The 18,359-nt window shown below is 41.7% G+C and overlaps 1 protein-coding gene across 4 annotated transcripts in view; it reads left to right on the top strand.

The window, feature by feature from the left end:
* The window catches only part of Ten-a (tenascin accessory), a 219,474-nt gene that overhangs the window by 70,035 nt on the left and 131,080 nt on the right, over nt 1-18,359 (top strand). For 2 of the 4 annotated variants that reach the window (XM_036365143.2, XM_036365142.2), the window contains exon 2: nt 5,360-6,404. The exons of the other annotated variants lie outside the window; for them this stretch is intronic. In XM_036365143.2, coding sequence (XP_036221036.2) covers nt 6,259-6,404 — 146 coding nt within the window. In that variant the 5' untranslated portion in view covers nt 5,360-6,258. The remainder of the gene's footprint in view (nt 1-5,359; nt 6,405-18,359) is intronic. 4 annotated transcript variants of the gene reach the window in all.

Genomic DNA, 18,359 nt, shown 5'->3' with positions numbered 1-18,359 from the left:
GTTGTTTTGGGAATAATAGCAGAAAAAAAAGTGTGAAACCTAATTTTCCATGAACAGTCTTGTAGAAAGCATCGTTCCATCATAATTTTTTTAGTTTGTTTAAATTAATATATATTCGGAAGGGCTGACGATTTCGGGCATACATACATTGGCTTAGTGACTTCTCTCGGTTTTCCCATATCACTCAATGCATCCATTTCCAATCACATCTTCACTTCTTCTATTGCTGTTTTAATGATCGGGTCTGGATGTTTTCCATTATTCTTGTTCACTAATTTGTGGCCGCAACATTAACAGACCATCAAGAGACATGAAGCACATTCAAATTATCAGCAACACACATAAAAATCGCCATTAAAATTGACAATAAAACTCGTCTCCGAAAAAAAGAAAGAATACGACAGCAAGAAAGATCACTCAATTTGTTAAGCGAAGAACAAGCAAATTGAAACACGAGAAAAAGAATGGAGTTCTGGTATTTGTAGCAAGTATAATGAACAAGCGACATGCACTAAGTGTCATGTTGCTGCAGATGCTCCAGACAGCCAGCGAAACACAGTTTCTCGTCACTGCAGCAGCGCGGCTCCGGAGAGCGCACCCCTTGAGTTTATTTCCTATTTTATTGCCATAGCTCACACAGCCCACTTATCACCAATGACGCTTCGCTGCTGGCTCTTATCACTGTGCTGCTCTTCTTCTTATTGTTGTTGTGGGTGTTTCTACGAAACCATTTCAAATGCTAATAACATTTGAGTTTTATTTGTAAGTCATAAATTTTCCATAATTACAATTGCATTCGCAGATAAATCGAAGATTGTGTTTTATCAGTTCGCCGGGGTGGCGAGGGCATCAGCCGACTGCTGTACAAGCGTTTAATTGACTTTAATGCCGCTGATGTGCACATTTAATATTTATTGTTTTTAGTTTTTATTATGATTTAAGTCGATTATGCTAAAAATCCCCAAATAATAAGCCACAGCACTGCCGGCTGCCACCCAACATAGCCTTTCCACCATCCGAGTCAGGGAACATATCTTGCGAGATTTATGCATTCCGTGACTCATAAGGCCACCACGCGCTTTCGAGGCCTGCAACATTTGTGTGCACTACCGAAAAGCGTATACATGCAAATGTATGTGTGTTTGGTAAAATATTTAATGGCAGTGGCCTGTTACCCCAGAATACCGCAAAGGGCACATTGTTGCGATCACTACTCTCGGCGATCAACAGAGTTCATCATCACTCCTCTTGTATTAAGAGTCTTAATATAGGAAGTGAAAGCTTTACTACTAAATGTTTATAAATGCTATTGCTCCCACCATTGAGATATATGCCACATGGAGCTATGCATTTCATTGGCATCTGCGCGTAGAAAATAATGAAAGTTCTTCGCACCTTCATTCGTTTATCGCCGTTCGTGGTCGTTGTTATGATTAATAAATATCTATTTTGTTGTTTTATGAACCATAAAATTTGTTTTAAATAAAATCAAGAGTAAATGTTTATAAAGTGAGACAAACGAGAGTGGCATGAAGACGTGGGACACGATGAGGAGCCTATATTTATCTACAAATAAAATTGAATTTGCATTAATCTATAAAATTAATAATTGATTAACAGCAGGAATCTGAACCAAAGTGCCGTTATTGGTTACGGAAGATGACTCAGAGAATTAAAGGGTCTGCCTAAGTTTAGGATCCGTGATTGCATACACAGGCCTTGCCACAACTCGATTTTCATAAAAATGTATGACAAACTCTCTGCTCCTTTTAGCCCATTAAAAATGCGGCACTTTCACGGGGCGATCTGGGTTTTAACGAGCAATAGGAATAACTCAAATTACACATTGCGGGCGCTGAGAAAGCGACGCGGTGCATTCTTCACTCCGAATGTGTACTTCCAAACATGTTAATGCCGTATTCAATTTTATTTAGCATACAAACTTAAACAATATTATTATTAATTAACGCTGACTGCCCTGCTACTTGGCCCAACATATGCTCTGCGTGTATTTTCGTGTACACCTGAGTGTGTATGTGTGTGCTGTTAGGTATACTTCGGAAGTGTCCGCTCATGCCACTCTAATTGGATTGGATTCAGCGGTATGGATTTCAATGGGAATAAATAGAAAACATCACTTTGTGGGCTTTGTTGTTGTATGTGTACTGGCGTCTGTGTTACATATCTATATAATTTCGCTATTTGATTAATGAAAATATTTGTTTCCTTTATGATGAGCCTTTGGCATCAGATGTCTCATGATGAGTTTAATGGGTTTGTCTTATCTGCCAACTAATTTGTCATGTAGACACAGTTTTTGAGCTTAGATTTCACTGGACCACATATATTAGGTAAAGTAAAAAGTTCGTTCGGTTTTTTATTGATTTTTCAAAAGATGATAACTTTGTGTATATTTGTCCGATTTAAGTCAAACTTGTTGCCAACGAGATGCCAACTTCATTATACCCCTCTCGTAGAAGACTGCGTCCCTATTGCCAAAAAACTCGGAGAGCCAAGTTTCACAGGCTTCTCTTGAGGCCAACTTCTCACCATTAAGCGCGTTCGCCATGGACAGGAAAAGATGGTAATCACTTGGTGCCAGGTCCGGACTATAAGGTGAGTGCATTAGAACCTCGCATCCGAGCTCCAGGAGCTTCTGGGGAGTCACCAAAGACGTGTGTGGCCTGGCGTTGTCCTGATGGAACACAATTCGGCCTCTGTTGATCAAAGATGGCCTCTTCTGGATGAGTGCTGCCTTCAAGCGGTCCAGTTGTTGGCAGTAGAGGGCCGAATTGAGCGTTTGGCCATAGGGGAGCAGCTCGCAGTAGAAGGTTCCTTGCCCATCCCACCAAACACACAGCAAAACCTTCCTGGCCGTCAATCAGGTCACCGACGCGTGGTGCAACTTTGACATCGAAATTACCGGAACGGAACCTAGCAAATCACTTTTGTGCCACACGTTCGTTTACAGTATCGGGCTAAACTAAAACTATAAACTAAATAAATGTTTTCAGCCGCTTTGGCTGCTTTTTCGCTTTGATCGAAGAAAAATTGTAAAATATAGCGAATTTTCTCTTTGTTGGTGTCCATCTTTGACGAGCGCTCGCAACGAACTGAGTAAATCAATCGAAAAATTGTCAAAGACAAACTTTTAGCGCGAATAAACATGTTTTCAGCGCCGTATAGTATGACATGATGCGACTCGAACGCTAGTACTATGGACAATAACGCCATCTCTTAGATAAAAACCGAACGAACTTTTTACTTGACCCAATATTATAGTTCGGCACATAAAAAACAATGCAAAGTTCGAAAAGTCCAATTAATAAAAGGTATTTCTAAGACAAAAATTGTATACCCTGATTCCAGCCTCTCCGAAGTCGAGGAACTTGTGTTATTTTAGTTGCGTTAAGCACTGTCTGGATTGGAGCGGTGCAGTTTGCATTTGTACTGGAAAGCTACAGGCTTGGCGTTGTGATTGGAATAACGCTCACGCGGTCAATGGGCACTGTTCCACCTGTCGCGCCCACATTTCGATGTTGCTATTGTTCTTCTCTTCAACAACACATACATATGTATGTGCATTTGTGTAAATGTAAGACGTAGCAAGTCGTGCATTTGTGAAATGTTTCATGGTATGAATAACCGCATTATCCAGCCTTTCATTTTTTCCATTTGGCGTTGTGCCGTCGAAGAATGGCGATCGGCTGGTGAGTTGTAAGCCTTCCATTAGACGTTGTTGGTTTAGCTGTAGGGAATTTGTTTTCGTCGAAATCCTAAGATGTCTTTGTACGATCACGTCGTGAATACTCAGCGCCATGATGTGTTTGTATGTTCGTTTCTTTATTGCTTTCGGTGTAACTACTTGGACAGAGATTGCCTCTGACTTATGTTGGCTGGCGAGTTCCAAAAATTTTGCTGTGTCGTACAGAACGCTAGGTTAACCTGCTGGCATCCATTGAAAAGCTCAGTTGCGTTGATGTTAGCTACAGCTTGCCCGTTTGTTACATTCTTTCGTTTCGTTTCTTTAAGTTTTCCGCTAATATTTTGGTTTCCTTCAAAAGTGTAAAAAATCCCGAAATTCAGTACAATCCGGAACTCGCTGACGCTGTTGTGGAGGTTCGATTGCTTTACCAAATTACTGTTGCAGATTTTGCTTACGTCACGCTCATAGGCCTCATTAAGCGCGTATCGATTGGTCTTCGCCGGTGTGGCTGTCCGCATATTTCAGGTTTGTGCCGAGGATGTTCCGCAGCTCTGGGCGAGTCGATTCATCTAATATAAGACAATGACGTAGCACAATTGGCGGGACATTTGTTCGTCTACAACCTGGGTGGGAATTGGTGGCAATGTTGTTCTTTTTCATTAAAATATAAATTACAAATATTGAAATTTAGTTTTCAATTCAAAGATTGTTCGTAGTAACAAAAAACGACTTGCTGTGTTAAGGTGATATGCACAGATGTGCGACTGTGTCAATATTCATATATCTATGGAAGGTTAGTAACAAGATATGGCAACTTATTAAAATCATTGCGGGTTTTTGCATTTCCTCAAAGGCTTCACTATTTCTAAATAAACATCGGGAAGCGATCGCAAGCCTGCCAGTGGTTTTATATGATATACAACGGCCTTCAATGCATATATAATATATCTGAGCTTGTGAAACATAATTTCAAATTCCGCTCAGCATGTTGTTGTTGTACTTCGCAGAGTAAACGCTGCGTCACATTCAGCGGCCCATCAAAAGCCCCACCTTCTTTCAGCTGCAATTAATAGCCGATACATCCATTAATTAAAGTCTCGCCAAGTTACAAATTAGGCGATGAATTCAATTGAAGTTTTTAGCAAATATAACAACAACGCATCGCGTCCCACCAACGAAAGTTTCACGTTTATTAGCCGGGATCCGGCCGACGACGGGCGATACGCTTTCGTGATGAAGCATATTTTACGCCACATTCCAATATCGACACCACAATTGCTGTCTTCGTAATGATTTTAATTGAATGCCAACACATTGTTTTCCATTTCCTCACCCGTTTTCGATTAACTTGATAATTTCACGAAATTTATTGATACGTTTGATTGTTGATTAGCCTTGATTGAAAGCTGGCTCTAAACATTTACACTCAACGCTGTTTTTTAGTCATTCGAATGTGGCGGTAGGGGGTCGCGCTGCTCTTAACGAATGCACTAGTACACATGTAGGTAACATATGTGAGGGTGAAAATACAATTGGGGATGGCGTGCGGCGTATTGCACTCAGCGTACAGAAAATCGGGCCAGATACTCCATGTATGCATGGATTTTAATCATGAAGAAGCTCATATCGATTTCCAATTGCTTTCTTTTCTAGGTTAACAAATGATTGAATGTAGTTTTGTTCTACTTTGACGGTGCGAGTGCTAAGTGTAACTTATAATCCACAAGAAGCGGCAAAAGGAAAGAGGGAAATAATATTTGCATTCAATTAAGCTGAAATGCGCCAAAGCGGCTTTTGAAAAACATACGTGCGCCCTCGCAATAGCTGAAGGACCACACGCGGACGCCAAATCATTTGCAGCGTCGGCATTAAAAGGGAGAATTTCTCTGTGAATTATTAATTGGCAGTGCAAGATAAAAACCGATGAAAATTAAAAATAAACGCGGATTTTCAATTTATAGTGCAACGCGTGCGGACACGTCAAAAAACACATCTTTGGGCGTGTATGCGGCATGAGATAAACTGAACGCGCGCGTCTGTGCACATACGTGCCGACCTGCCGACACTTTTCGTGTCTTCGCAAGCGGTTGACGTAGAAATTCCGTTTTTAATTACGAATTTGCGAAGCGTCAGCGCTATTTGTGCGAACAAATTCGCAGTGAAAAAACCGCACAGTAAATTTCGAATTACCAAAAAAAAAAAAAGTTAATAATAAATAAAAGCGACGAAAGAAACCAAAAACAAAATAAAAAACATGTTTTTAATAAATACATTGACGGTGAGTATGGAGAAAAGTTCGGTGCGTGCGACAGCAGAATAGCGAAATATGCTCTTGAAAGACGATTTTTAATTCGATTCGTCTTTTTCCGGCAATAAGCGACTGCAAAATTATATAATCAAATAGCACAAATGAATTAAAGTAATCTTATTACAACATATACAAGACGCGGATGCGCGATGTACGCAACGAAGAGGCGATATTGAAAGAACCAAGAAACAAAATACATCACCATATAAATTTGTAAAAGTAACAGCAAAAAAAATACATCAATATGACTATGAAATCAATGAAATACTCCGATTGTGATACAATCATGGACGGTTATAATCCAGTGCCACCGCCATTGCCGCGCCGGGTACCGCCCGTGCGAAATATCTACGCCGAACCATTTGCACACGAACCCAACCACTCAAGCAGGTAAATTCCATCTCTTTTATTGCCTTTAAATTCGTTTTAGAAACAAAAGAGATTTTCAGGGCGAGATCAATATATGTGTGCGTGTGGTAGGTGATCTTAGCAATAATTAGATTTTGAAACAATTACATATAAAAAATAAATTGGCGCGTTTATCGCACATTGTACTGACCCACAAGTTTCTTCGGATAAAGATGTGGAAGCTTTTTGCAACTATAAAAAAAAAAAATAATATTTGAGGCGAATGCGAATGTTTGTTGATAACAATCTTGTGTTTTTTTTAAATATGCACTTACTTACTTACCGTTGTTTACATCGGAGCGTTTTAGATATTTGCCGCATATAGTGGTAAATGCGGACAGTCCAATTAATTGAAATATATGCTATTGAACTGAGGTGAACAGAAAACCCGACAAGCCAACCGAGACTGCTAAATAACGCAGCACAGGAATGCCGCAAAATATTTTTGCATATTTTGGGTAAACCGCACAGCGCAGCGTCTTTGAAGCAGGCGGAAGCCATAAAACGCCAGTGCTGTGGAGCGCGGCACGATAGAACAGAGACCAGGCGCGATCATAGTGACTGTGAACTTGCTACTTGTCATAAAAAAGTGTAAAGCGGCGCGAAAAACCAACGGCACCGTCAGCCTAAGAGCGTTCTAAGCGCACCGCGGCACAATTTTTGTGCACAAGTGCTTGTTTAACGCCGCCTTTAGTGAGCTGTAGTTGAACAATGAAACAACTACCGTCTTGACTGCTGGGCACAATTTAAGCTCACTTGCACATGCAGCGGCGTATATTGATCGACCCTTGCGGCACAGCTGCTCGCAAACCGCGCTGCAAGGGCACTGCTGGCCTCCATTCGTTCGCACCTGGATGTGCAGTGGCACATAAAGTAAGCGCACCGTTGCCCTGTACGACGACGGAAAGTCAGAGAGCTAAAAATATGAATGTGTGTTTTTGTTTACGGGGGTGCAGGACCCGAGTGCAGCACAACAGAAAGCAGCAACATTCAAAGGGATTACGCTTTCTGCCCGACTTGTCAAGGGCTTCGGTGCGGCTCAGTTTCTTTCTCGATTTCGAACTCAATGCCTGCGAGCAAGTACATATCCATTCATGTGCATATGTACATATGTACTTATGTGTAAGTAGCAATTGTTGTTATGTGTAAAATAGGGCACGTGTTCCCGTTACGCGCACCATTTCGACAGTTAACAAAGCTAAATGAAAGTTTATAGGAAGCGCGTGCTGAAGCCATCGACCAAGCCGGGAGCGCCGGTGGTGAGAGGGCAAGTTAAGAGGCTCGGATGAAAGCAATCGGGCGAGAGGGCAAAAGGGTGGTTAAGGCATGGCCTTTGTCAGTGCCCGCAGGGAAGGTAACCATTCGTAGGATAACGAGCACATAAGCAATATGGCAAATTAGCCGAACTCAGTGCCATAAAAAGGCAACAACAAATGAGTACAAATGGGCGTACAAAAACAAATATAAATATAATAAAAGCGAAATAACAATGGCAACATATTACAATATTAGCGACTATTAGAGAAAATCCTTTCGGCTACACATAAACACGTTTTCGATGCATGGAAGCGACGGACACAAAGCAAGTCGAAGAATTTAATGAAATGAAGGAGAAGAAATATGGGAAGTTCGGCATATAAAATGCGGGCTTTGCCTACTGAACCTAAATGCCATTAAGGGATACTTAAGGATATTATGTAAATTGGTGAATTTATTGTTGAATTTATTTGTAGCTATTGAAATAAATGATGGAGTGTCTCATATACGCTCCCGCACACACGCATATATGTGCGCTCAGGTTGTTAAAGACACATAACACTTATCAGTATGCATTCATACGTACCTATTAGCCAGGACACGTGAAGAGTGCAAAATTGAACTAAGCTCGAAATTAGCCTTTTTTCCAACTGTGGAAATATTAAAATTCACACTACTCTTGCGTGTGGACCCTTAACTTATTGACAAAGTAAAAAAATTCTACGAAAAGTTGGCCACACCTGCTCATGTCAAACAAGCCAACAACATGCATATGGGATATATGGAAATAGACATGATTTCTTGAAAAATCCAAATGCTGACTTTTCACTCCACGAGATTCTTAGATTTCTAGTTAGAGAAGAAGACTTTTGTCTCAGGCTTTGAGTACAGTAAAACAAAGAACAAAATTTAAATTCAGGTAACAAACATTGTCTGCCAGATTGCCATAAATGTTTTTACACCGTTTAGTCCAACTTGCAACTAGGCGGTTTCCATTCCCAAATTTCACGGTATTACTGTATTAATAGCGTCTTTAAGAACGCAAGAGTCTATCAGTATTTAACGTCTTTAATTATGTTTATGTATCCCTTTGCATAATTTCAATTAGTTTACCGTGTGATCGCTTGTCTTCCATCACTGCCTCGGGAGCATCGCAAATTGACATTTTGTGAAACGAATAATTCCCAAGAAATCGTGTCGACAGTTTGCCAATAAATGGGGTTCAATCGGGATGTCAATTAGAATGGGCAAAGCGCATCCCTTCAAGCGCAGCATAAAATTCCCGAAAATTTGCAAAAATATGGCAAACGGCAAGGCAATCAAGATACAATTAAATTCCCGGGAAACGGCCGGCTAGCAAAGCAAAAAATCGGGTACTGTGATTTCGTGGAGGAGTCTTCGAAAAACAGGCCAAGCAACTCTAGCGTCCACACAAATACATTTATAATTAAAATTTAATGAACAACTTCCCGCTGACAAATAGCAGCCAAATTGGTTGCTTTGCAGAGTGCGCTTTCTTAGGACTTTCTATATGCCCCAGTGTGATGGAAATGAGCATTTAAATGACAATTGACTTTTAAAAAAGACAACAATAGTAGCAAAGGCAAAAAGAAAAGACAAAGGTACAAACGCTGCTGAAGCTGGAGGCCCGCATCTGTCACTTAATTGCGCTTGTCCGCTCGAGCGGTGCAGCTCTGGTTGCTCGCGCGGGGCAAGTGCTTAACATATTTTTACGAGCCTATGACATGAAAAGATGTTAATATATTAATTTCCTCTTCGGCGAATATTTTCGGATTACATATTAAACAAATATCAGTTGGAGTTCAAAAGCCATAAAAGGCAGAGGCGCGCGCTGATCGAGGCCGGCGGCCAGCAGAGCGCGACATTCTTGTTTAATTGGAAATGTAATACCACAACATATTTTTTGTTTGAAAAATGTCATAAACAAAAAATATTAAACTTGAAACAAAATGAACAAATGTGGTACCGAAGAAGGAGGGTAGATCGAAGATGTTGAATACATGGCAAACAGCAGGGAATTCGTCGCCGCACTGTCACTTGGCTCTGTCTGACTGTGAGCAAGAAGGGCTTTCGATGCAGCGCGATAGGCGCGTAGGCCGAGTGATGGCTGGTGGTAGCGGTATTTCAACACGTGCTTTGGGGTTTGCTTAATACCAAATTAAGACTGCCGTCAGCAGTTCCCTGTAGCCGAAGACCTCGTTTTTTGGTGAGATTTTTAATTATTGCTATCACTATCATATGTATTGCTCAGCGGGAGGCCGGCACTTTTATCACACGCACATAAAAATTAATAAAATCAGATGGTTGGATAAGCCAAGCTCCATTTTACGGCTTTGTGCTGTTGCAGTTATACTCATGTGACAATGGCAACAATTCAATTGATTTTTCAAAAAAAAAAATAGAGCCTGATTGGGCGTAGTGTCTCTCAGCATGCCCTATTGCTTGCGCTGATGTCAGACTCATCGCTGGAAACTGGGACAATTCGACTGACATGTCAACGCCACATTCGTAAAGCAATTGCCGGCATTAGCGCCTCCGCATGATTGTCAACTTCACATTTTACTTGCAACCAATTTATGTGCGTGTGTGTTTGTATGTATGTGCCCCATGCGTGCGGATGCATAAATGACAGTTACGTTTAATTGTCAATTTGATAAATCAAGCATTGCTGTAATAAAGGCAACAAACCGACTTCACGCTTCGTCCCATTCGCCTATGCTCGTGAATCTTATGTGCAACGCCGCATCTGTTGCGCTCAGCTGCACCCAGTTTACACACACACACACACGCGTGCGCAACGCAATCGTGTGGAAACGCCTTTTCTTTGTCTTCTTTGGCTTACGTTCTTATTGTTATTGCTTCTTAACGAGCAACTCAAGTGTGCTTAATTAGCATATGGGCTCCGGCCGATCGGCTCGCGTGCAACCACCGCTGAGTGTATTGAAAAGGGGTTAATAAAAATTTCAAAGCATATTGTAATATTTATAGGTTTTTATTTAAAGGATTGCTACTTCAATACCCTCTTTCAAAGCGGGGCGGCTTGCATAACGGTACACGGGTGAGAAATGTGTCCAAGACATTGATATTTTAATCCTAATGAAATAATGAAAATGTTAAATTAAGTTAAGTGAAAATATGTACTGATGTTACGTACGTATTTGAGTGTCAGTAGTAACGGGACAGAGTTTCATGGCCTTAATATGCACTAAAAAGTGATTCCTTTCGTAGAGGCTCAGCTCTTTCAACAGGAAGAACATTTCAAACAAATTCTTCTCCAATCCTACTGTTAAAGAAATTCGTCTGAGTTGAGACGGAGGTAAGCTTTAACGGTCGCCAGTGCTACTATTGAACTCATTTGAACTGCAAAGGCTATTGTTGTTGTTATCATAATAAAGGATAAAATTGGAGGGGCGAATAAAAAGACTTCCAGTGTGGAAATTTGCAATTCAAATCATCGGGATGATGACAACATCAATCAGCAACACCAACAAACAAGAGGCGATAAAACATGAGACGAAAGTTTCTCATGGAAATATGCCCGAACACACATACATCCGCATTATGATACACACAAAAGCGCAAATGCACTGCTGGTCATGATTTTGGAAACCGCACGAGTACCACGAAGAACTGATATTCTGCTTTGCTCTAATCACGTGCTTGCCAGCGGGCTCCGCACCCAGCCAACTCGTCCCAGAGATGGGAAGACTGAAATCAAATTATAGCAAATTTGAATGGGAGAATTCGATTAAATGCAAATCGATCGGAGATGTCGAAGAGCTCGTGTGCCCCAACAAAGAGGGACGTCCAGTACGAAAGCAGAAAGAAAGAGGAAAAGGAAATACAAAATATGCGAAAAGAATAAAGCAACTGCACAGCTGACTGGTTTGGGTGGCCTAGGCCGTCGAGGACGTTGAGCCGAATAGGCGAGCCGGCCGATGTGTGAATTGCTTTGACTCGAGCTGCGGCAAAAATGAGAAAAATGCAGTATTTATTGCAGCGTAATGCGAATGTAATTGCATTAATTTTATTGAGGCGCTCCCCGAGCAGCGTACGGACGAACACACCCGAAGTAGTGAGGCTCAGTGCATTTTCGCCATGGCAGCAAAACAATGAAAATAACAACGGCGTATGCGCTGCCTTCATTGCATTCGACCTGGCAGTGGAATCAGCGCGCTATGTTATGAATTTTATATTGCTTACACACTCACTCACACACACATACACATGTAAATACTTCGCAGCAACACATGGAGGTCTAAAGCGAAGAATCGCTAACTTGTGAAAAGACCGTGGTGCGACTGCCAGTAGAAGGGTGGAACTGTCTCGCAGTGAGGCACCGCTTACATGACACAGCAAGCGGTGGTTAATGCGTACAGATTTATGCAAATGTGACTGTTGTGGTGCCGCTAAATAGTTTAGCACTTTTAGCGGTTGCAGCAGCAACTTCCTCCGCAGCCGCCACGATGGGTACAAAACAATGACACCGAGCACAGCATTCCACACAAGCCACACGCGCATTTTGACTATGCGGCCAGATTGCATTCATGCAACCGATGGTTAATAGTAAGCGAAATTGGTGTTGAAACTTGACACTTCGGGGGTTCTGCATAATCACTCATTCGCACGGAAAAACAAAGAAATGCGAATATGGCTGGAATAAAATTAAAACGTTTAATGAATAAAACAAACTCAAAGCTCCGATGCGAGTGATGTAATAAAAGACAAGTGAAACCAAACCACTATAATTTCTGTGATGTTGATTGCTCGCCGCTTACCCGCCGGCTTGTTGTAGTGCGAACAGCCATAAAACACCAAAAGAACAAAAACTGTAGCAAACAAAACCAAAAGTGAAGATATAAATTTGCGAAAGCAACGCGCGTCGCATAAAGCAGTGCGAATGAAATCGGCTCGCCGCCAGGCCAGGCCGCCGCAGTTCTGCAGAAATGCGTCGCTTGCCACCGCGGGCGATGTGTGCTGTATAACGCGCAGATGCGCAGGAGAAACATACCCCCTCTCTCCACCATGAGCACGCTCGAGCATATCATATACATATATCTTAACTTTTTTAAAAGAAGAGCGCTGATAGCCGCGTCTATCGGAAACATTGCCTCACGGAAGCCTGCCATAATCGCGATAAATTACAAATAGTGCACACTCGTTTTTACGACTTTGCATTTCAATGCAATTTTTGACAATCACCAATGCCTCATATTAATTTATTCTCAAGACCTGTAGAGATCTGTAGGGCCTCTCGAAGTGCTCTAATAGACTTGTGAAAAATGGGATATCACCCAAATTTATCTTGCTGGTTTTTTGGCAGTTCCACTCGACACAGAAGCAAAATGCCTTCTCACAATGCACTTTTTATAATAAAAAATATTTTGTTGAACATTAAAAAGCATGCGAGGAACTCATTTTCACAAGCAACCCACAATAGGCACTTTGTTCCCGCAATATTTCCTCTGCTCTCACCCTGTTCTAACATTTTTATTTCTTTGGAGGTGCATTCGACTAATTTGACAATGAAATTATCTCCATTTGTTGTGGTCAACAATGGTTTTCCTTTTCCACTTCTTTCTCTGCCAAAAATAGTGTGATTTTAGGAAGGGATTATAGCGGCGGTGCGATGGTTATGTTGCATGATGAGCGTGTTAGGCCTCCGCTAGCTAGTCCATGCCATGGCTATAAGTCATTTTGATGCAGCTACACTAAATTACTATATGCCACAACATCATAAGCGCTGTGGCAACAGTCTCAAAACAACAACAAGAGGCGACCAACAACTGCTGCTTCCCAATGTGCTTAGATCGGATTTGTAGTCAATGAACTATCGCGACACCAGAAAAAGTCATAAAAATACAGTGAGTGGAGAAAAATATGTTTGTGGGTGTGCGCAAGAAGTGACTTAGGCGAAGGGGACGTGATATGTAGTTCCGGTTTAGCACAACTCGTGCAATTAAATTACATGACATTTGATTTGTACCTTTCAATCTTCCCCTTCGCACACGGTGGTAAAAATACATTGCTACTGCGGCAAAAACCGCACTTCGGTCTTGGTTTTCTTATGAAAAATTACAGTTTTACTGGCGTTAGGTTCTCCTACTCCGGCGATGGGCGACAACGCGGCCATGAAATTGTATTTCATTTTCACGCAGTTTGATTTCCCTTCGACAGTGCAAAATCATTCACCCACTCACCCAATACGCTTGACTCTGCAAGTGGCTAAGGTGCCTTCGGGTGGTGAAGTGTCTCACGCATGACTAATGCAAAGTGGAAAGAGAAATGTGTCGGCCGACGTCGCGGGTGAGAGAGCAAGATTAATGATCTTGCGAATGTTAACGCGCTCCCTGTCTGGGTGAGTGGCAAGACGCCGTTAGCGAAAACATCATTTATAATTTCATAGATATCGATGCATCAAGGCCTGCAGAAAAGACGTCACAGGGATGTATATGATTCGCGAAAGCTTGCAGGGTACACCTTGCAGTTGCGTGCCACAAACACACACAGAGCGATATCATGAACTAGGCAGCTGTCAGATGATTAAAAGTTTGTCAAATGGATATGAGCAATTGTGTCCCGGTAGATGCATGCAACGAGACTCCCAATAATGTAACAACAGTTAATCGCAGAGTTGGCTTCATTTGGTTGAACATAGATTCGCAATAATCAAATTGTTTCTGGAGCCTCCAACATGACATCTATCTTTGCCGGAGCAAAACCGATCAAAAATGTAGCACTGCGCTGTGCGGGAATAAAATAACCGTAAACAAGTTGATATAGCTTTCAATTGTGCGTCTCGTAAATTACTTTATTCTATTAAGGCATCAGGCGTAAACAAAGTCCACTCGTTACTTTTTAGGGGTTCTCCATGGAATTATGCAATACCGGTGGCTGCCGCAACTAGATACGGCTGAGCTATCGCTAATTTTCTATGATAATAGTCGTTCGGCTTGCGTGATTGCATCAATGAGTGCTAGGGCTTATGACTCCATGGAAGTATGTAGGCGCTGTGCCTGTTGCTTGCAGTCCCTTAGCTAGAAGAGTTATTTTGGAGCCAGTGCTGTACTCACCGCGCAAAGCCAATTGACAGCTCGTTGCACTTACTCACACACTTATGTCCATACTAACCACTTGTGTGATAATCTAGCAGGTCATACTCGCTGAACGTTTTCAAACATTATCGAAATACGTTATGAAACTCGCATATTTCATTCGGAAATGGCGCAGCATCGGTGATTTTTCGCTTTTAATTCAACTCTAGCCTTCCTCACTTATTATTTGTAGCTTTTATTAGTTCCGCTCATCTCTGGGTGCATACGTTGCTTAGTGCGTGAGTACCAGAGGTATGCTGCTCCGACCGCTAGCAATGGCGGTTGTAGTTGCCTTGCACTTAAAACGCTATAAAACCGTCACTTCTGCAAATTGCTGAGAATCGAATTAAATGGAATTTTATTACATTTTCTTGAAAATGGCACTTTGGAGCAAACGCATTGCGACTATCGACAGCGAATGCCGACCGCCATGGCCCGCCTGGCATCTGGCGTAATTTTGTTGCTGATGCAATTTAGAAAATGTTGTTATTTGCTTCAAAGTGTCTGCACATCTATTATTTTAAATGCAATTCCGCACTTCCCTTCACTTCACTTCACTTTCGGTGGGTGTAAGTACAATTCCGTGTTCGAAGGCAAAGTGGCCATGTGTAAAACTTGTCGAACTTCTGAAACTGAAGTGCAATATGCTGAGACATTCGAACTAAATAAATTCCTGCAAAAATGTTGATGAAAAATATTAAGTTAACCAAAAATGTTGGCGCGTATTTCAAGACCCTATTGAGATAATGTACTAACCACTAAATAAATAAAATAAATGTATTTTTTAGTTGTTCGGACTAAGAAATCTGTAAAAACTTAGCATATAGATCAGAAGTAATGTATCGTCAATGTGGTGATGTAACTAATTTCCTTGAATACACACATACACTGAGCTTAGATTGAAGAATTTGTTTTCTTCTCTCTTTTGCTACATTTGGAACTTCATTGTCATGAAATCATTTCCGGTCTATTTAATTATGATTGGCTTTTGCGGACCACCTATTGGTGGAATAAGCGAACTGATGGAGCCTTCAGCGTTTCCACATATTGACAGTATGCGTTTGTGCATATGGTGTAGGCTGCATTGCGTCCATGGAGCAGTAAATTGGCTTGTGAAAATGGAAATATAATAATAAAAGCTCAATTGATTTTTTAATTAAATGTCTGTCTGCAGCAGACGCCTTTAGAAACTAAAAAATCATCCACACACATACAACGACCGACCCAAATGAAAACACAAAGAAATGAGAGGGAACGTGTGGGAGGCGCCAAGTGTAAGCCAGTGAACCATACTGGCTGTGGAAGGTTGCTCGAATAGGCCATGCGGTGCGAAATCAATACAAATTTCTATGGAGCTCATATGCTTCAATGGGTGAACGAAAGAAATGCGCCATGCGGGAATTTCATGTAGTTGTATTTGTTTTTTTTTTTGCCAATTTCGTGTTCAATATTAAAACGTGACAGAAATTTGAAATGAAAAAAGTAGGGGAGTAAAAAAGATGCAAATACAAGAGCGAAACAGTCGAGCCACACTTCAGATACTTGGCACATTTGTTAACATGCCACCCTTGCCACCGGAAGTTTGACAATATTGCCATCTTTTTAAGGACTGGTGTGCGGAATGTAAATGTCTTCGCATGCATTCGTGTATTGTACTATGGCAAGTGTGTCGCTTAAGCTTCTTGTTCGCATAAGTTTTTAAATAACCGGGTAGCTGCACTGCTAAAGCTCGAGCTTGCATTAAATGGGGCAGCCGCCATGTCATATGTGAATTCGCGTCTCGCCCGCATCCCACAAAGCGTGTGTAACATATGTCCTCAAACACATTTTCATATGAAGTCACATTAGCATCTGATCACATTTACTCAGGCGTAACTGTTGTTTTTGCGACGCAGAGAATGTGGTATCATCTGACTTTTATGTCCTCGGCAGCGCCGCGCTGGAATGAAAAGGAAGGGCGGCATCATTAGCCGATTTCCCCATCTCTTTGATTGAGTGCTCGTTGTTGTTGGCCATGTTGCAGAAAAATCGCACGCCAGCCTATCACGTACGATTTCCATCAATATCGTGACGTTTTACTTTTTCTTGCTGATATTAGCTTTTCTTGTTTCTTTCCATTCTCGCGCTGTGCTCCTTTGTATTAAAGTTCCATATACAATATATTGTTTACTCGCAGTTCGATGAGTTTCCCTTGAAACTCTCATGATGCCACTGAAATTGTATTTATCGTCGTTCCCTTCACGCCCGTTGCTCATGTCGCTTTTTTTGGATCTGAGACATTAACGGCTTTTTGGCAATTCTTCTCGGCACCTTGTTGTTTCTCTCTCGCTCTGCATCTATGCTGTGACAAGCTGTGGTTTTGCTTTACGCTTGCGAGCATATGTAGCAAGGCAGCAAATGTCCAACAGTTTGTCCAGGAATTTATAGAGACTGACAAAGTTCTGTTTCGCCAAATGATTCAAATGGTTATTGTGGTGGCTCCAATGCCGTAATAAATATATATTAGCTGAATGATCCGTTGCGTTTTACTGCAGTTTCAGGTTCTATTCGGGCAGTGTTGCATGCAGCATGAGTGCTTGTATTCTTTACACTTAACGCGTTTTTGTTTCGGACGAACAAGCGAAGAACGTGAGCCATTTCATCACAACATCAAACAGCGATAAGCCCATAAACACGTACTCAGTAATTCTTGGTAGGAACTTGCCCCGTGCATCTCCTCTTAGAAAAAACCAGTTTAACTGTGGAATTTCGAGGAAAGGTTTAAGTGGTTATCTACATGCATGTATGTGCAACGTAAAGAAAACATGTCGCGCAGCATTGCTTCACCTACCAAAAACAAAAAAAAAAGCAATAAAAACAACAACAATCAAAACAAAAACATGTCCCTATAAAAAGCAAAAATAATAACAAGACTACAAACCCTGCTGTCTTTGGCATTGGCGGCCGCCAGCAACCGGACCAGCCAGCAAATGCGGCTGACTTGGCTTGAACGAAATCTCTGGCCATAGGAGCGTGCAGACCGCGCTGCTCTTGTGCCCCATGCAAGCGTCTGCTTTTGTCATTCTTGTTTGTGTTTGTGTTGGCTAAAGAAGCATGCAAAAGACAACATCCAAAGAAGTGCAAGCAATCTCCTCTCGACCGAACAGACGTCAACCATCGCCATATAATCATCAGCAGACTTGCCGGAGCGAAGCTGTGTCAAGCGGACTTGCAGTCCATAGATGGACTCTTAAAAGCATAAAAGTTGTTTGCACGTTGCATTCCATGAATTGTCGCTGTTGCCGTTTTTGCTGCTTCGCTGCCACCGCCGACGCCGCTGCCTTAAGCGTGGCGTGTACAAAATGTCCACACATTTCGGAAGATTTGAACTGGTCGAAGAACTATAAAAAGGCAAAAGCAAAAGCAAGAGATTATAAAACAAAACAAAAATTAGCAGAAAAGCAGCAGCATGTAAGATGCAACAACAACACCATTGAAAGTGGCTGCTCTTAAACTTGTTTGCCATTTACGGCGGAACGCAGAGGTTGGTGTGTTGCGGCCGCTGACGCTGGACGAGATTTGCTTG

The sequence above is a fragment of the Bactrocera oleae genome, chromosome 5 (assembly GCF_042242935.1).
Source record: "Bactrocera oleae isolate idBacOlea1 chromosome 5, idBacOlea1, whole genome shotgun sequence".
NCBI classification, from domain to species: Eukaryota; Metazoa; Arthropoda; class Insecta; order Diptera; family Tephritidae; genus Bactrocera; species Bactrocera oleae.
The sequence above is the reverse complement of the archived record's forward strand: the minus strand, read 5'-3'. Positions and strand labels throughout refer to the sequence as shown.